The sequence below is a fragment of the Cyprinodon tularosa genome, unplaced genomic scaffold (genome assembly GCF_016077235.1).
Source record: "Cyprinodon tularosa strain WSP-4 unplaced genomic scaffold, ASM1607723v1 ctg474, whole genome shotgun sequence".
Lineage (NCBI taxonomy): Eukaryota > Metazoa > Chordata > Actinopteri > Cyprinodontiformes > Cyprinodontidae > Cyprinodon > Cyprinodon tularosa.
This window is the reverse complement of record NW_024039201.1, coordinates 325,186-345,693: the sequence shown is the minus strand read 5'-3', so window position 1 is coordinate 345,693 and position 20,508 is coordinate 325,186. Positions and strand designations below refer to the sequence as shown.

Genomic DNA, 20,508 nt, shown 5'->3' with positions numbered 1-20,508 from the left:
TATATATATATATATATATATATATATATATATATATATATATGTTTTATTTACATTAGCACCAAATCACAACAACCCTCAAAAACTTGGTGAAGAAGATGAGCCCCTTGAAGTGAAGATACAGAGGAATATAGCCAATTAGGATAAACTGCTAACTAATTCAAAAGCTCTCATCCCCTTTGTGCCCAAGTGATTCTTAAATAATTTGCGGTTAGAAACTAATTGTAAATGATTGAGAAGATATTTACTCTCATAATCAGTGGATCCCTCACACTGCAAAATCAATCTTCAAATTATTTTAAAAATTCTTTAAATAATTGTATTTACCCTTAATTTGAGTAGGTAAATATGATGAACCTAAAATAAGAAACTTGGATATTATACACTGGAAATAAGAGACTACAGTTGTTTTATCTTGTTTTGAATGTAAATTGAAATGTGTAAAGTGCTCATTTCAAGAAAAAAATGCACTTTATTTAAGAAAATGACATAGATAAAAAAATTTTGCAGTGCAGAGATAGTCTTGATCACCAATCTGCCCCCCATCCCCCAACTATAAAAGTCTAACTCCGCTGCTGCCATTTACCTGCTGGAAACACAATCCCATTAAAAAATGTAAACAGATATTTTTTGTGTTTGTGTTGTGCAGCTGTAGGGTCTGGTGCTGCTTTCCACATAACCCTGAGTTTGTTCTAAATCATTCCTGCCAAAACAAGATGAAAGCTCTCCAAAATGATTTTCCACAGATTGTGTTAGGAGCAGCGATGGCCGCACAGCAAACCGCGCTGCTGTGTGACCTCTGAGCTCCCCTCTGGCAGCCAGCAGCCACAGTACTTCAACAGGGAGACAGGCTGCAGCTTCCAGACGCTTTCTGACAGTCATGACCCAGAGGATGCTGGAAAGATCTTCAAAAACAATCTGCAGAGAGGTGAAGCCAGCTTTGGTTTAACAGAGAGGATGTGAACTTTCCTGTGCATTTAAACCTGATTCTACCCAGAATGGACATTTACAGACTGACAAACACAAAAGGATTATTTTAAAGAGATGATCACTGGGAACCTATATCAGACACAGACATGGCCGTATCTTCTAACCCCAGAGGAGGGACATCAAAGCAGGTTTTGGTGGAGGTGATAAAAAAAGTTTTTTTTTTTTAAAGGAGTAGGACATGGACACGGATACTGCAGATGAATGAGCAGGGATGTTTTTAATGCTACATCCAGACACAGCTTTACCAGCATAATTCCTGCTGTTGTGAAATCAGGCTTTCTCCTTCATGAGACTGAAGCAGGGTCATGGCTTTTAGCCTAGAACCTGCAACCAAGGCCTGGAGACTCTAGGATAGAGGTCATTTCCCTAAACCTCATGTCCTGACCTTGGGCTGGAACGTCCAATAATGGGAAGCTTTCTGAGATCTTCTTTCTGGAATGTTAGACTTTATATAGTTTGAAGGTGACATGATGATTTATGCATTCATGGGTAAAGGTTGTTGCTTCCCTAAAGCCAATACTGATGTCTTACCTACTTGGAAAAAAGTTGATTCCTGTTTATATAGAAATAGATCCTGAAAACAGAATAACAGATAAACTTTATATATCATAATGGATCTGGAGACAGAGTTCTATGGTTAAACACAATGAAAGAGTCCAGTAGATTGCTTCCTTAAGTTTTAACTCGATTTCTCTTTCAGTTTTCACCTTTTATCCTTAACCGTAGTCACCTCCTCACTGACTCCTCTTCCTTAACACCTCCTGCTGACCTTCAGCCTAACGAGGTCACAATCCTAATTCAGTCCTGTCAGAAATTATAAAGATTTATGCATGTCTGGGATAATTTCACAGTTTCAAGGACATCTGAGCAGACTCTGTGACAGTGAAGCGTCTCGGCTGCTGCTCAGTCTGATGACAGTAGGTATATGGAGCAGATTAAAAGCACTTCTTTAGATAAAAGCCTCCTCATAACTCCTACTGAAGACAGTGGGGCTCAGAGTGATGGAGAGGAGCAGACAAGTTGTCAGCAGAGGCAGAAAGGAAGTTGGACTCAGGAAGAGATGATCAACTTCGATTTTTTAATTTCTGAGCTGAAAGATGTTTCTTAAAGCTCCAGTTTTTAGGTTTTGAAAGGAAAAACCTGCAGATTTTAGTTGGCAGAGGCTGTTTGGAGGCAATGGGATACTTTTCTGTTAGTTTTCAGTGAGAGGTTCTGGATGGATCCAATAGTTCTGCCTTCATGTGAGGCTTTACCCAGATGCTGCCAGGAGCTGTTCAACCCGGCAGAAGGTATCAGTTTAACATGTGGAGGAGCTCCTTTCTGAAGTGCTCCCCTCTGACTCCACTTCAGCTAAACGACATGATGCTTCCGATTAAAGATGAGCAGATAAACACTTCCATACATCAGAGGACACGTCCTGTACGCCGACGCTGTGTGTGTTCGTGCTGGAGTGGCTCCAGCTCCTGATGACTAAAATCCGCTGCTGGTTGTCTTCCAGGCTTCGACTCCTACTTCATGTCGCGGACCCTGGAGAACAACCGCAGGAACGTGTGGTTTGCTGAGTACTGGGAGGAGAACTTCAACTGCAAACTGATGAGCTCGTCCAAGAAGGACGACAGCAGCAGGAAGTGCACAGGTCAGTGAAAAGAGCAGAGATATTTTTCATTGATCTAACATATTGACTTTATGTTGAATCAGATAATTTGTTAACTGATTTATGTACTGAACAGAAACTGAGCAGAGGCCCACATTTATCATATCATTGTTTAATCCTTAGTCAAACTGAACACAAAAAAAGAAACAATGCAGAGATCCAACAGTAAAGAAAAAAACAATATGGGCTTTTTTTTCTGCCGTGGATTTAGATCTGAATCCTGTGTTCCTGCATCAGACCTTTTCCTGCATCAGACCAGATCATGTATAAAACAATAGGCAGGTTTCCCTCAGACATGTTTGCAACACAATAAAAGAAAATTATCATTCCCACCTCTGGACGGGACACCATGGAGCACAGATGGGAGCATTTCTCACTTGATAGAACAGGAACCATCCAGATACTTTTCATATGAATCTAAAAGGAAACAGGGTTTAAAATGATGCACTAAGGTTCCTATGTTTTCATTTTATTTTCTCTAGTTATTTATCTGTTGTTGTATTTTACTATAAATATTGAACGACTCAGATTTCTGATGCTTTTCTGCTGTATCCTTTATTCATATTATTATTTAATTAATTGCATCTTTATTTATTCTAAATTTCTTTGGTTGGTATATTTCAATTTATTGCTTTCAATCAATTTTTGTTTTGGTTTTTTATTTATATGTAAATAAGATGTTTAGAGGATTGAAACTGATTATCACTAGATGCTCTCATTGATCTTAGCATTAGTGGAAGGATGGCTCTCCTTTACCGTGCAGCTCGTCCTGCTACCTGAGGACGAGCTGCACTGCAAAGCTTCGTCTGTTTCAGTTGTTGTGTCCTTAATAAAGACATTTGAACCTTCCCCACCAAGAGATGGTGGTCAGGGCCTGGTAGTGTCTCTATATCTTGGTCTGACTTCTGTCAGTGTGCCCCAGGGCAGCTGTGGCTTCAATCTAGCTTACCACCATCAGTGTATGAATGACTGAATGGAAGCACTTTAGAGTCCACTGACTTGTAAAGTACAAGATTTGATCTCTTGGGACTTTTAAAAGAAGAAATAATTAATTTTTTTCTCCTGTTGGAAAATTTTGAAAGAAGATACTGACTCCTCAGAACTACCCAACATGACATAAAGGGAGAGTTTAAAGGTTTGTGGTTAAATATATTTGTCCAAATCCAACCTAAGAGGAGCGAACCTGACAGGTCTTTGAGGAAGAGGAAGTCTTAATACCTGCAGACTCAAAATAAGATCCAAAACCAAGACACCGAACAAAAGCTCCCCTGAGAATCTTGCTAAAGAGATTCTGTGCCCTTTGTGACCTTTTAGCACCTTGATTCCATCCTTCATGGATGGACTCCAGCTCCCAGGCTCCTCCTCTGTTAATGAGGTTTTTTTTTCAGCAGAAGCTGAGTCTCACAAAGTCACCTGGATCCAGTTTGAGTGGTTTATTAAACCTGAGCCTCAGTGATGTTTTTGGGTGCATCAGGTTCTGTCTCTGATCTGGGAACAGTTTGATACTCTTTGGACTCAGTGTTCTCTCTACCGAGGCTGTGGGGGTTTCAAACGCTGCATTTTAATGTTAAACAGGAACTTCTGAGCTCCTCTGGACTCCAATCAATGCAGCTCTGCAATTAGTGAGCGACTGTGGAGGTGTGAACGGGCCTGGAACACTAATGAACCTGTTCTATTTAGAGTATTGATTGAAGGCACAAAGGAAGGTATTATCTTGTCGGACCTATTTTTCTCCGTGTTGCCAAGCCTCGTTAGAATCACCCTGCTCCATTATTGGCTCTAATTTCCTGCTCTGACTGATTGATTTTGGAAGATATGAACTTTAGAAGCGTTCACACAGTCAAACCAATTAATTTACTCCATCTAATTTATTGTCTGAATTCCCATTTCCCTAAAACGGTTTGTGTTCTCCGGTCTTAACCGTGACCCCCCTGCCCCCCAGCCCAAAAAAAAGAGAAATAAACCAAGCTGCCATTTGGACAATTAGCTCAGCCTGGATTAGTATTCTATAGACCCACCAGCCCACCCTTGGAGATGGCAGTCAGAGCAAACAGAGACCTGCTCAGAGGTTAAAGTTTATTACAGTAAATATGAATTTTATATGAAATATGAAAAGCCACGTCTGTCCCTCAGCGATCCAGTCAGGCCTGCTGCGTTCTGATGCGCAAAAACAGAGCAGAACTATCCAGCCTCCACATCAGGCCTGCCAAAGGGCCGCTTTCCTGCAGGTCTAAGAGGTTTCCCTGCTTCATCATAGCTGATTCTAATGACTGCAGTTCAGCAAAAGTCTGTTAATCAGCTATCAATGGAAATCAGCTGTACTGAAGCAGAGAAGCATGCCTTTGCTTTGATCAGTGGGTAAAAAGTAGTTTTAATGTTTTTTTAGTGAGAAGGTCCACTTGAAAACTTCATCAGTGCAGTCAGTTCATCCAGATTACCATCCTGCCTTCAAATATTATTTCACTGTCAGAGCCGCTCAGACCCCTGTACACCAGGGGTGCTCTGTCACTAGGAATCCCTTCAACAGCAGCCTCTGACCCGGTCACCTCTTCGCAGTTTGCTGATCGCAGCGGCTGGAAGTAGATGTTTGTCATGTACGTAATCCAAACTGCAGGCACCAGAATAATAAAAGCAAATATGTTTTGCCACCAGATTTCGGCATTTTCAATTATTTGAGGCATTAGTAAACTGTTTCAGGGGAGTGATCATAGCGCTCTGCATCAGTAGCGCTGTGTCTGTCTCCCTGCAGGGTTCCTACAGCATAAGGCAAGTTAAATTCAACACTTTTTAATGCCTCTTGAAATAAAAATTTAAGACCAAATTCACAAGAAACACAAGAAAAACCAGCTTGCGACAACTTAACCCAAAGGTTTGTTATAACATAAACCACTGCACTAATGTTTCAAATTTTGAAAAGCTTCCCATACAGGAAGAAAGCTAAAAACACAAAATGACAGAAATATTTTAACTATTATTTAACTGAATTCACAAACTTTGTTTTAGCAGGGAACAAAACAAATCAAATTTAAAGCCACAACATAACCAGTGCTAAGTCTTTTTTGCAGCTATTTTTCTTTGTATGGTTTTCTTAGTATGTTTGATTTGGTGATAAGTGGAGGCGTTGCAGAGACAAGGGTGGAACAAAACTGAGAAATACCGGCTGTTTCTCGGTAACTCGATTTTGAAGCTTTGTGTTTCGCGCTTCGCATGCGACTTCCCCGCCCTTAATTCCCATCATTCTGAGCTTGAATGACTTCTTGCACAAAATCCACTGTGCCTCATGTATGTTCCCTGGTTTTAGCCATGGAGAAAACTCTTGGCTGGATAACCAATTTCCGTTACATTTACACTTGCTCATATTTTCCAGACAAAAAGTAAATGGCGCATCTCCCAAATGTCCCGGCTGCAACAACACTTTTATTGGTTCCGTTATCGGGATGGAATCAATAATGGTGAGCCATTTTTTTTTTTTTTATATAAAAACAAAAGGTCAATTTTAATGTTTTATTTAGATTACAAAAAAATAAATCATAATAAAAATTATCCTATTTATGATGTTTTAAAAATTAAGACCTACGAAAGACTGATTTAAGACATTTTAATACCAATTAAGGCCTTAGTTTTATTTTGAAGAATTCAATGCCTTTTAAGACTTTTTAAGGACCCGCGGGAACCCGGCCCTGCCAGCTCCCAGTTCAGCTTCTCTGATCGATTAATGTGGCGCGTCAAGCAGCATAAGTTAAATTTTTCCAACTCTAGCAGCTGCTGCTTTGCAGTGTGTCCCACGCGTCAGATGCTCAGAAGCTAGTGAGGTGCTGCTCAAAACCTGCTGCAGGCCCTTTTGCTGCGCCTTGATGCATGTCAACCATTGACTTTGCATGTAAACTAGCTGCTTCTGCTGCCTCTGCTGCTTTAGGTGTGAAAATAGCATTATATTGACAGTTGTTTGTGCTCTTTTTATCAGTCTATTTTGTTTTTTTGTTTTTTTTAGATTTTTCCTCCTCATCAAAGTAACTGTAATTGACAGTTTTGCTCCCAAGTGTCGACACGAATTGTTGGTACAGAAAAAATAGAGAAACTAAATAAAGATTCCATGTGGCTGTATGTACAGCTGTTTTTCTGTTTAAAGAAAGAAAAAGGAAAGGCAGGTTGTAGAGGTGCAAATTAAAGATCAATATTGAAATAATTGGGAAAATGAATGAAATTGTTGAAGCAGAACTGCTTCAGTATGAGTTCATTAGCAGGTTCATGTTGTTTTTGTTGGACATGATGAATCATACAGAGTTAGCATCCTTTTTCTCTCAGGCGTCTGTTTCCATTTCAGTGATTTACAATCAGAACCTAAAGTTGAAAATGATGCTTTATGTTCAAAAACTTGACATTGTACATGCAAATGACCTCATGGCAGCCAGCAGCCATTGTGTTATCAGTTCAATGCATCTCTCACTTAGATTACACTGTGCTGTTTTTATCTCTGGCATTTCTGCAGGACTCCCATATTTACTTTGTGTCGGGTGTCATCCATGGGAGCATTGACAGACTCCATGAATTAATTCCTTATTGGAGCTGATTTGGTTTGATTCTTACATTTATATATTTTTTATCTACACCAGGTTTGCATGTAGCCTCAAAGTTGAGGTCAAGTTAATGGTGAGAAGAATGATGTCATCTTTGTGTTTTATTATCTGTGGTGTGCTTTAAGACTGAGGGTCATGATTACTGCATCCCAAGGGTGTAGGTTTGATCTGAACTCTGGTAGGGACACTATTGGCCGGGTGTCATTGGTGCTATGCCATATGCCCTTTTTTATGCTGGATGTGAGCATCCGTACTGATTAGAGGAATTCATTGTTTAAAGAGAAAAGCAGCATTGTGCTACATTAATAAAATGTTATAAGCACTACACTCACTAGATGCTGTTTATCAATGTTTGAAGCATCAGCGGCTCTGATCAATGTGGAATTAGGACTGTTTTCATCTTTGAAAATGTTTCATTTGAACCACTAAGACAGAAGGTACATACAGTATTTACTTTTGAAGATATAGAATTGTGCAGAGTTAAACCCACTCTTATATTTTTACCTACTATGCTCTCTCTGTATCAAGCAATAATACATTCATTAAAATATTAACCTCACTATAAAAGTTGAACATCTGGGCTGTAGTTACTCTGTGTCACACATTTCATGTATTTTATCTGGGACTGAAAAAATGAATCATATTACCGTATTTTCACGACTATAAGGCGCATATAAACGTCTTTTTTGTCCCTCAAAATGCGCGGCGCCTTATAGTGCGGCGCGCCCAATGTGTGTTGTTACTGCGGACGTTGTTGAGACCGCCATGAGAACGTTAAAGGGGGAAGTGTGGGCGTGGATTGTGTATAAAAGAACAGGTATGTGCTTTATGCAGAACTCCTCATCTCCTCATGGAGGAGATGATGAATGCGTGGCCGAGGGAGGTGAATGTAAGGAGACCAGGTGGTTTTTTTCCACGCATCACCATCGCTGTTAATCTGTGACTCCATGCGTGCCCATCTCACAGCCGATGTGAAAAACATGGTGAAACAAATGAACGCTGTGCTCGCTGTTATTGGTCTGACAAAGGAACTCCAACCGCTCGACATCGGTGTGAACCGGCCGTTCAAAGTAAGGCTGCTTTCACGCGTCTGCTGCTTCATTTCTGCTGCTTGTACCACTTAGTTGTGACGTGCGGCCCTATTTTTAAATACGCAGTAGAGGTAAAAACAAAAACCTTTTTTTTTTCTTTTATAAAACGAAATATTGTGAGTCAGCCAGGAGTTCTGAGGACTGCTGGAAAAATGGGCAAATAAAGGCTGTAAGCATCAACATGTCTGATTCTTAGCCACAGCCAACTAAAAAAGGAAATGTGAGGGTTTCCTTTTTACCGATATTTAGTTGCTGTTACTGTTTTCATTTTTTGACGACCCTTTGAGGAAGTTCAGGTATAATTATTAGCAGGTGTTATTTCTCTTATAGAGAAAAACAACAAGAAATGGCGTCTAATCATCTGCTGTTTTTCGTTTAAAAGCATAATTAGGGTTTCACATAATAATAGTAATTTAATTGACTATTTATACTTCTAGAAATAGGATAAAGACAAGAACAAACCAACATATTCTCATTATGAGTTCGTATGAAATCGTACGAAAAGCTATGCACCGTAATTTCGTACGTTTTGGACGTTTTTTTCATCGCATGCGCATCTGACGCACCATTCACGAATATAGAATCTAAATTACAATTAGCCCTAACCCTGACCCTAACCCTAAGACATAAAACAGCAAGCAACGTAGTTAGAGACATGAATAAGTGCTGATTGCACTGTTTTTCCCATTTTTACGTCCGTCCGCGGATCTGCTTTTTTTTTCTGTCTGCCAGCGCATGCGCACTGATGTGGTTTTTTGAGGAAAACGTCCAAAACGTATGAAATTACGTTGCATAACTTTTCGTACGATTTCATACGCACTGATAATGAGAATAGGTTGGACAAACAGAGGAAGAATATTAACATTGATTTTATCTTACATAGATTTCCACACAGTCTATAAGTAAATCAATACAAACATTAATGTCTGGTAAAAATGCTGGAAACTGGCTGTTTATTACGATATTATTACATTACAGATAAGATAGTGTTATATTGTCTTTTATAATTTTTAATAAACTCAGGCTCATTCTCAGTGTTTTGCTTTATAGATGATGCCACTAAAAAAGAAAACAGACATAAGGAGCTATTTAAACAGTCAGACAGTAGCAATACAGGATGATGATAAAAGGCTGAGTTACGTGTGAATATATTTTCAATGTTGTGCTCCAAGCACACTTGGACTAGAAAACAGCCAATCAGAGAGAGAGAAGGCGGAACCTAAGGCAGAACAGCCAATGAGAGTGGAGTTAAAGAGCGCAGCACAGTTCCATGCGCTGCTGCGTGAAAGGGACAGGAGAGAGCAGGCAGAGGAGCTGCGAGAGGAAAAGAAGCTGCAACTACTACTGCTGGAAATTAGCAACATGTTGCTCACATCCGATTATTGGCAGGGACAATTAGGACAGTTCTAAATGTTGGTAGGGACATGTCCCCATGGTCCCTATGCAAACCTACGCCCATGCTGGAATGGAAGATTTTCAAAGAGTTTTTCTATATCATTCTCCTTAACAGAGCTCTGTGATTTATAGAGCTTCCTATCGTCATTTCCTAAAGTCTCATTCATTTATTAACTCACCCTTCTCATCATAAACTGATGAGATTGAAATACGGGTTTGCTGTTGTTTCAGTTTAAGAGTGAGCGATTTTCCTGCCTGGTCTCCTGCTTCATAAAATTGTTTCTGCAACAAGAAGAGGGCCTATGAATTTTCCTCATAGAGAATCGTTTGTTCTTCTCTTTAACATGCTCCTTTTTTTTTTTTTTTACAGCGTCCTGTCTGGCCATGTGTCAATAAGATTAATAGTCTTGATGCCAGAAAGAGCCCAACAGATTTTACTTTCACCAGTGGAGCAGTACGGCTTTCGCCATAGTGTTCCGCTTGTTTCATGCATATAAAAAGCTTTATTATAATCATGCAGGGAGTTTTACAGATTCTATGGACACTGCAATGGAAGTAGAACAGGAAGGAAAAACAGGACAAAGGAGAAAAGATGAAAGAAAGAGGAGATAAAATGGAGATAATGATAAAACATTTTCAGTATTATCTAATCTGACATGTATGCTGTGGCAGCTGAAGATCAGAATCTGGGCTATTTGTGTGGAAGGGAATCCAATATTTAGCAAGCTTTACCGCCTGCTTATATTTAGCTAGCATCCAGTATTTAGCTAGCTTTGCTGCCTGCTAATATTTAGCTAGCATCCAGTATTTAGTTATCACCAAGCTGCTAGCTTAACATTTAATTTCCAAATGAAATATTAAGTTTGTTAAATATTTAGCGGCAAACTAAATGTTAGCTAGTTTAACTGCTTGCTAATATTTACCTAGCATGCAATATTTAGCTAGCTTTGCTGCTTGCTAATATTTACCTATCATGTAATATTTAGCTAGCTTTGCTGCCTGCTAATATTTAGCTAGCATGCAATATTTAGCTATCATCAAGCTGCTAGCTTAACATTTAATTTCCAAATGAAATATTAAGTTTGTTAAATATTTAGCGGCAAACTAAATGTTAGCTAGTTTAACTGCTAGCTAATTTTTCCCTAGCATCCAATATTTAGCTAGCTTTGCTGCTTGCTAATATTTGTTACATGCGAGTGTTACAAACTGTAATGCGTCCTGACGTCTAGTCACAAGCCTTATGTTCTACTCAAATCGGAGCTTAATGGGGGATGGTGACGTCATCAGCTAAAAATGAAAATGATTATATCTTAAAAACTAAAATAGCACAAATAAGTACCTGGCATGTCCTTTTAAGGCTTTCCTTTTTAGGATCAGCCATGTGTTGAATTTCTAATCATTTGACTTTTCCTGTTAGATCAGTCTTCTGTTTTCCTTCTTTTTTCTTGGCACTTGAATAGCCCATATGATTCCCATATTGTCCGGACAGCGGCTACAGATTGATTTTAAAATAGAAAGTTTTCAATGAGCTTTTTACCTTTTTCCTTGAATTTTATGAACCTTTTTGATCAGATCCCAGAGGGGTTTGTTTTTTTTAATATGGGGGGAACCCGGAGTACCCGGAGAGAACCCACTAAAGGGGGGGCAGACTAATTAAAACAGACAAAATCAAATCAGATGGGACAAAAAAAGAAAGAAAAGACCAACTAAAACAGGTGGGTGAGAGAGACTAAATTCTAAAAGAGGGGGGGAGGAATGGTTTCATGTGATTTTGGGGAGGACAACAGGTCTCCCAGCTTTGATCCCACGTCTGGGTATCTGAGGGGCACGATGCATGGGTGGCAAAAAAATGGATTTCTTTCCAGGCAGCACGCCGCCCCAGTTTTGGACGGCCTGTTTGTATCGGATGAACCTTGTCTCTTCCGTGTCATAGTGCCTGAATTGCTTGATGTAAGGATCCCCAGGAGTGTGACATCTGGACCTTTCCTCTGAATCCTCATGGCTTCCTGGGCTCTGAATTTCCCTGCCTTCTGCTTCCAGCCTTTGTTCTTCTTCCCGGTCCAGTTCAGCCATCCAGCGGTGTCTAATCTGAGGTGCTTTAACCTCAATCCTTTCCTTTTCTTTCTTCTTTAGGATGCGCTTCTCTGCCGCCATAGCCATGTTCTCTGCTTCGCATTTGATGTCATATTGGTATTGCTGTTGCTTCTTTAGTAGCTTTTCGTTGTTGTACATCCTATCCATGTCGAACACCCGACGGTCTATCTCCTTCTCTTTCTTCCTTAGCGCATTTCTCACCAGCTCGTTTTCTCTAATTTGCCCGACCAGCGTTTCCTTGTACAATTTCTTCTTTGTCCATTTCTCCTGCTCTTCTCTTATCTGGAGTTGACGAAATTCCTCCAATTGTTCGGCCTGCAATAGCTCGCAGTTTCTATCTAAAAACGCCTGCTTTTCTTCTTCCTCTTTTCTGAACTTTTCCATAATCTTCCTGGTGGCTTGGATGGCGCTGTTTTCCTGTTTCAGTCTCAGTTTCTCATCAAATTCTCTCTTTCTTCTGTCTAGAACTGCAGCGTAATTGTCGTCTCTAGGGCTCACCTTCTGCGGGTCCTCGTTAGCTCTTTTCAGCTTTTCCCTTCCCGGCGTTTTGGGCCTCGGCCTGTCCCAACATTGCCTCTCCCACCGATGAAGCATCTCTTTTTCCTTTTTCATGGCTTTCGCTGTTATTTCCTCTTCCCTCTCAGCCCGTCTCCTTTCCTCTATTTCTATCACCCGTTGGTAATCCCTTTCCACTTCTTTCTGCTGCATCTGTTCGGCCAACTCCTCGGCCAGTTTCTTCTTATTCATTCTCCTCGATTCAATGGGATCTAACCCTTCCTGACATATTTTGGCCAGAGTTTTCCAGTCGCAGGTTTTATCAGCGAGTCTCTGTTCTTGTTGCCTCTTCTTTTGTTCTTTGGCCATCTTGGTGTTGTATTCCGCCACCTGATCCCTTGTGAGTCGTCTCTTTCGGGCGATCTCGTGCCGGTCTTGCTTCTTGAGGATTGCTCGGTTCTTCTCCAGAATCGTCCGTCTTTGCTGTTCTTGGGCCTTCATCACTTCAACAGAACACTCCTCAATTTCTTTCTCTCTTTCCCGTCTCGCTAGCTCTTTCTCTGCGCGGTGTTTGTCCACTCTCGCTTTAGCAATTTTAATTTCTTCCATGTGTTTTTTGGCAACCCTTCGGTAGTTTTTGTCGATAATGTCTTGCCTCGTTGGGACTACCGTGTCCTTGCCCGTTCTTTCCCAATGGCCACTTATGCAAATGTTGGTTATAATTCTTGGGCATGAATTAGGGGCAGGGATGTTGTGGCCATTTATGCTAAATCTTTGTAATTTGTTATTTCTACCAATTTAATTCTTGTCTTTTGGTATATAACATTTATTTAAGTTAATTTAGAACCAAAATGTGTTATTTATGTTTTACATTTGGAATTGTTTGGAGTAAGTTCTTAATTGTTAGATACAGACAGTGTCCTGTCTGGCAATGTGGCAATAAGAATAATTGTCTTGATGCCAAAAAGAGCCCAACAGATTTTACTTTCACAAGTGTAGCGGTATGGCTATTGCCATACTGCTCCACTTGTTTCATGCATATAAATTGCTTTATTATAATTATGCAGGGAGTTTTACAGTTTATATGGACACTGCAATGTAAGTAGAGCAGAAAAACAGAAGAACAAAAGGAAAAAGAAAAAAAAGAGAAAAGATGAAAGAAAGAAGAGAAAGGAGACAATGACAAAACATTTTCAGTATGCTTTATCACCTGTAACGAGATGAAACAAGAACAGGACAACCAAAAGACACGGTACGAGATATACAATAAAGCAACACCTTGAAACTGAAGTAATATTATTAAGTCTGACATGTACTCTGTGTTACCTGAAGATATGAATGTGGGGTTTCTGTTTGGAAGTGAATCTCTAAGTACCTGAAGCCTAGCACCTGTAGTTGTTTGTGAGGGTGAACTTGTGCATGTAAAGTTTATCCATAGAAAAATTGCTCAATAGTGGTTGTGGAGAGCCGAAGAAGCACACCCCCCAGAGCACTGAGTCCAGCGCCGGGAGACCCGACCGAAACGCCCCGGCCCCACAGAGCGCTGAAACACGCCCCGCCCCCCGGCACCAAGCCCAGGAGACCGGCCGCAAGACATCGCGACCGCACCACCCAGGAAAAACACACAGGCGGCCCCGCCCACAGCCGGGGCCCATGCACATCCGCCGCAAACCGGCCACAGGCACCGCGGGACCCCAAAACGCCCCCCAGGCCAAAAGAGCGGTCCCACCCCACCAAGTCCGATGCCAACAGCGCGAAACGCAACTCACCGCGAACAGAATCAACCCAAGAGCAGAAAAGCCGCCCGGCGCCCGACCGCAAGAAGAGCAGACCACAGCCGGCGCAACAACCACCCCCCCCAGATTGTGTGAAGTCAAATCTTTTAGATGTGATGTCTGGATATAATTACTTCTTTTTTCTGAGGAAGGTTATGGTTTTTTCCGTGTGTTCATATATTTTGATGATGTGCTTAAAGGAGGGGAGACTCCATCCTGGAAACAAGCGATAACATCCGTTACGCCAAAACAGGAAAGGATCAAAGTGAGTGTAGCTCATTCCCACCAAATTCAGTCTTGAACATTGATTGTAAAATTTTCACCAGTGTTGTATAAAGTACTGAAATCTCAGAGTCAAGTAAAAGTATAAGTACCTCTCCAAAATCTGACTTTGGTGAAAGTCCAAGTCACTGACTGAAATGTTACTGGAGTAAAAGTCCTAAAGTATCTGAAATGGCTTGTACTTAAGTATAAGGATTACTGTAAAAATAGATGTACTCAAGTAATGTAGAAATAAAAAGTAAGTGCAGTTTGAATGACATTTTTTTACATTTTGGTAAACCTTGAAGGTTAAATTCCCTTAAAATAACATAAACAACCAAGTGTAGGATAAATTTAGACCAAGTTTTATTACTGCTACTGTTATTGACTTCATTAGAAAAAAAAGACAAAACGGAAGCTTATCTGGCATCTGAAGAGGGAGTCCAGTTTGAAGCCCCTTTTGTAAACGCAGCCAACATGAAGAAAAAAAAAACTGTAAATGACGTACTTCACAAACAAAAGGCGCGCGCATAACAGCTCATTTTACAAAAGAAAACTAAATGGGAGGGAACTGCAGCTTATCTGGCATCCGAAGAGGAAGACATTGTTTGTAAAACTACCTTAAAACGTAAAAAAGGCCGTGCTGAAATGAAGTGGACATCACAGCAGAGAAAAAAAGATGCACTTCAGGCCAATGAACTAAATCTGAAACACTTTGTAAACACAAGCCCATCATCCCCTCCACACTTTTCCCTTGACTTTTTTCTTCCCCTCCAAATCTTAACCCCCCCTTGTGGTCATCCTGGCACATAACCCCATTATCACGCATCACATTTAGCTGAAGCTAGATACACCATGCGTGGAACTGAAACAACGCCAAACAAAGTTCATTCATACAGATAACGTCAACATTCCACGATAATGTCTGGTGACCAATCCAAGGGTGTAACTTTGTGTTGAAAGTTGGTGGGGACGGCTCATAAGGAAAGGGCGCTACCTGCACGACGCCGTTTTTTTTGTTGGAAAGGATAAAGCCAACAAAATGTGAATAACATTTATCAATTTAATGCTTACAGTTGAAAACATAACTGTTACAATATGCACTTATATATTTTGTGCAAAAAATATCACATAAATCTAAACAGACAGTACAAATCAAAGAAATCAAATAAATATATCAATTTTGTAGAACATTTATTGACAGTCAATTTTAGGTCACTTTTTAAAATTAAAGGGATAGTTTAGTATTTTTGACATGAATCTGTATGGCATCCCCATCACCAGCGGCATGCAATCACACTGACTTACCCCTGGCAGCGTCCTGTGAGCAGAGTTATCGTCCAGTTTTGGTCAAGCCGAAAGTAGTCCTGCAGGTTTTTAGGAACAGCGAAATAAAACTTTTCTCTTCCCAAAACATTATGTGTTCAAAAGAGTGATATTTTCGCATCCCAAAAACATTGTAGTGGAAAAAGTCACACGTCGTTATCAATTGGTCCTATTTTCTCTCTGTTCGTATCAGTGCGCGCCGTCATTCAGACAGCGAGCCCAACAACAGCCATGTGGGAGACATGGCTGTTGTTGGGCTCGCTGTTTTTGGGATGCGAAAATATCACTCTTTTGTACACATAATGTTTTGGGAAGAGAAAAGTTTTATTTCGCTGTTCCTAAAAACCTGCAGGACTACTTTCGGCTTGACCAAAACTGGACGATAACTCTGCTCACAGGACGCTGCCAGGGGTAAGTCAGTGTGATTGCATGCCGCTGGTGATGGGGATGCCATACAGATTCTTGTCAAAAATACCGAACTATCCCTTTAATTTACTTTTAAACCAGGACTCGGACAAGATCTTATGGGGCCTTAAGCAGAATATGATTAAGCAACTCCGTCTTTCTGTCAAGAACATCCACCAGCAGGGTATCCAGGGGGGGATTTACCATTAGGCAATACTAGGCAGTTGCCTAGGGCCCCAAGTTCCTGGGGGCCCCATAAAACTCTGTTTACATGTATAGTTAATACAACTATTCCTTATTTGTGCACATTAATTATGTTTTTGATAAAAATCCTTTGGCTAAAATCAGAACGCTGATAAATAGAGAGGAAAAAGGGACAAGAAGAGAGGGACAAAACCTAGAACAAATAATGGATGTCTATTCTATTAACATTTCTCTATCTGTAGAATGGGTCTGTTTTATGGGTTTTCTTCTCAGGGGGCCTCCTGCCTGTCTTTGCCTAGGGCCCCAAATTTCCTAAATCCGCCCCTGAGGGTATCAATACTGATTTGATAGAATCAGCGGACTATGTTCAACCATCCATTTTCTTTAACCTTATCCCTCAGTGGGATCAGGAGGTGCTGGTGCATATCTCTAGCCATGTTCTGGGTGAGAGGTGGGATCACCCTGGACAGGTCACCAGTCTGTCGCAGTATGTTCAACCAGCTTAAAAGTAATCGGGAATCAGATTTATTATTTGCACTTTTACTAAGTGAACTTTCTAACTCCCTTAAATCTGAAATTCCAATGCCAAAATTGTTTAAATCTTTTATCTTTGGACCCCCTGCAGAGTGACGTCACACCTGCAAGATCCTATCCTTACCTTCCTGCTAGATTGCAAAAAGCAGATTGCTCATGAGTTGTCAACTTAACACGCTAAATCTTAAATGTACGTGTACATATAAAAGAAAAAGGGGCGCAGTGCTTGCTACTGAATGGCAACACTATCAAGGTCAGGAAAAAGTTTTAAGTAAAGCCAGGATTAAAACAGTAGCTACAAGAAGCTTCAAATAAAAGGTGTTCTTTATGTTCAACCTAAACACCAACTCCGATAGACCATCAGTAGAGCAGGTGTTTAAATTAATCAATCACTGCTGCGAAAGCTTATAGCAGTGAAAGCTAATATACCACAGCCATCACTTAATAAACGCAAAATAAACAACCCTCTAAAAACAGAAAACTGTAATGGACTGAAAGTCCTGTTTTTTATGTGGGAAATTATTTGCGTGTGTTTTAGTATAATTCTGATATATTGGCGCTGTTGTCTGTTTCTATGGCAACGATACTGAATGTAGTGTAGCTTAGAGACCTGCATGGGTCGAGTTATACCAACCCACACCCGCCCGAACCCGTTAGGATGACTACCGAACCCGACCGTCACCCGCGGATATCTTCAATTCAAATCCGAACCCGACCCGAACCGTTGATATTTAACCCGCAACCCGACCCGTTAACCCATCATAGGCTATTGTACGCTGCGCTGCACCCAGTGCCTGATTAATATAACATTTCTGATGTCCATAACAACACACACGCATAAAAAAAAATCACCAACTACCCACCCGGACTAAAAAAATATCCGCCCGACCCGTTTATTTTTTTTTATGTATTTTTCGCGGGTACCCGACCCGTTGCAGGACTCTAGTGTAGCTGACATAACAGGGCCGGAAAAAAGTGGTTTGAGTTTTTTTTCCAACGGTTCAGTTATATTTTAAATACGGTATTAACTTATTTTTACACTATTCTCTATTCTTTTACTACTTTAAGTCTCTCCTGACTAAAATTAGGTCTTAATATTTTTCACAAGTCCCTCTCACCTGCAAGTCTGAGTCCACTGCTGTCCCTGAATGGGTTAGCATTTTTGGAGGGAAGCGACAGGGAAGAGGGCGGAGGGGGGTGATGGGGAGAAAGCGAGAGGCAACAGATCCTTTTCCTGAGTTTTTTTTTTTTTTGTCGGGGTTTGTGGACGGTGAGCAGCGGGGAGAACTTTTTTTATTTTCTTTCTGAGGAGCGGCATGAATGGGGTTTTAATCAGATATACACAGCACCGAAAGTAAAATACGTGTACAAAATATTGGTGGGGACTGTCCCCCTACCGGTCAAGATTGGTGGGGACATGTCCACACCAGTCCTTAAGGAAGTTACGTCTATGCTGCATCCCCTAACATCAGCTGCTGCTAAAGCTGGAGCTGCTACCTGACTGATTTCCTGTTGTCTACATCAGTCTGTTCTAGTGTTTGAACAACAAGTCTTTCTGACTCTGAGAAGACAATAAAAGACAAGTAGCCTGTCCCTAGCTGGACACAGCCAGACAGACATGGATGCAGGATCATTCTCTGCTGGACGTGTCCTAAGTCCAAACTGGACCTTTGTGATTGACCTTTAAATGTTTATCCTAAATGGGAACAATGTCAGAGTGTGCAGAAAGTTCACTCCTTAATATTAAAGTGACAGAGGCTGGCCTTAGATGCAGCTTCCCATTGGTGCATGCACAGATGGAAGAACTGGTTTTGTCTCTCTCCAGTCCTCCCATTCAGGAATCTGCATGATTTTACTGGTTGTAGAACTTCAGAGAGCCTGAAGGGAGCAGCAGTCAGAAGGGAGCTCCTCATTAACATTTCAGCTTGATCCTTCTATTATACAGCTAACTTGAAGGACTCCAGCTTACAGTTGGTTTTTTTTCTGACAGTTTGTTCTGGTCAGAGAGCAGACGGAGTGTTCTCCACCGGGACCTGAATAAAACATGGAGTCACAGATCCGAGTAGCAGCTCCAAGTCTCTCTGCCGCCTCACAGCCAGAAAGTTCAAACCTCCGTCTGCGTCAGATTTCTGTGAGGATAATAAGGACCCTGTTAGCTGCCTGCAAACACAGGCTTGCTGGCACACCTTGATGGCTTCATACCACTGGACTTCCTGCAGCTGCTTCCTTTGAACTCAGCTGCTCATCAGATTCGTTTACTTCTATTTTTAATGTAATAAATACACGTTCTGCCTTTCTCCATATTTCATCAGGCTTCCTCAGCAACAACAGGAACAGCAGGACACACTTTTGTGATCCAGCAGTGTTAAAATAATTTAAAAAAGACAAGGAATCAATTGAATTACGAAACAAATCCAGGTTTGATCAGAAATCACCAATTACTGGTGAAGTTTTACATGAAGAAATCTTTTTTAGTTGAAAATTCAGTCTGTGTTTGATCCTCGCGGATCTGTATTCTTTCTCAGCCTCATCCATGTGGCTGTGGAGCATTTCCCACCTGTTCTCATTTCCAGTATTTTAAGCACTGCTTGACTGTCTTGACTCATATCTGGTCACCTGATCTATCGGAACATCTGGGTACTGGTCCATGAGGTTCCAGTTATACTGATTTTAACCTTCATGTAAAAGATTAAACTTGGAATTTGTTGTTTTTGCCTCAAAGTGTTATACTTTAAGGAAATATGACTGTTTGTGTTTAAGGGTTTTTTAACATAAAGAAGCAAGAAAAACTTAAACTCATCCAGGTTTCTAGTAGAACTGAGTATCATCAGCATACAGCAGATTTACAGGGTCAATCAGTAACAGGCTGATGTTTTTTGTACAACTGCATAACCCCTACATGAATCTGTTCATAAAATTACACAATACAGCAAAAAAGTGGAGACACCAACAAATAACGGACTTGACTGCAGTAGTCAATCTTGGCAAACTAAGCAGTGTCCTAGTTTGCTTGTGGTGTTTCCAGCAGAGCAGTAGAGCATGCTTCAAGCAACAGTTAAACCTCCCTGGTTTTTATAACTTTCATTTAGTTGTTTAGTGCTCTGTAAAAAATGGTAATGTCTCAATATGTACATATATGCTGTCTGATGTTTTCAAGAATTTACTGTAAGATGATTTCCTGTAATTTAATAAAAATACAGGAAAATAAAATCAAACCAGAGAGAAAATATGGATACTGAAGTGTGGGATTAATAAAAAAAAACATGTTTATAATTATGCTATAATGCTTTAAGATTGTTATTTTTAAAAAGGTAATAGGTAGATTTAATCTGGCAGATAAGCTTCAGCAGAATGCATATTCTAATCTATTGAATTTTTCAGGGGGAAAAAATATATATATATTAAGATGTTTGAAGATAATAGTAGCTGTGAACTAGGTTAGTAATTAAACTGAATTGATATGATTTGAATAGAAGACTTTAGGCTTGTAGAACCCCATAATTATCTTTGGTGTGTGAAGGATTTTTTCAGACTGTTCTTACTGTCTTGCTTCTTTGAAAATACATCTGATCTCCTCTATTTACAGCTGAGGGTCAATCTATAACTAAGCTCCAAATGCATTGTGGGTCATGTAAGAGTACATGGATCATGGCTTTAAGATGATTAATATGTTTCTAAGCAGTCACTTTTCCTCCGCTTTCTCAGAC

The 20,508-nt window shown here is 40.4% G+C and overlaps 1 protein-coding gene across 1 annotated transcript in view; it reads left to right on the top strand.

Annotated features, from left to right (window-relative positions):
- LOC119794301 (metabotropic glutamate receptor 7) overlaps window positions 1–20,508 on the top strand; it is a 195,090-nt gene that overhangs the window by 123,234 nt on the left and 51,348 nt on the right. Inside the window, exon 5 of the mRNA XM_038301790.1 lies at window positions 2,489–2,626. Within this exon, the coding sequence (XP_038157718.1) occupies window positions 2,489–2,626 (138 nt within the window). The remainder of the gene's footprint in view (window positions 1–2,488; window positions 2,627–20,508) is intronic.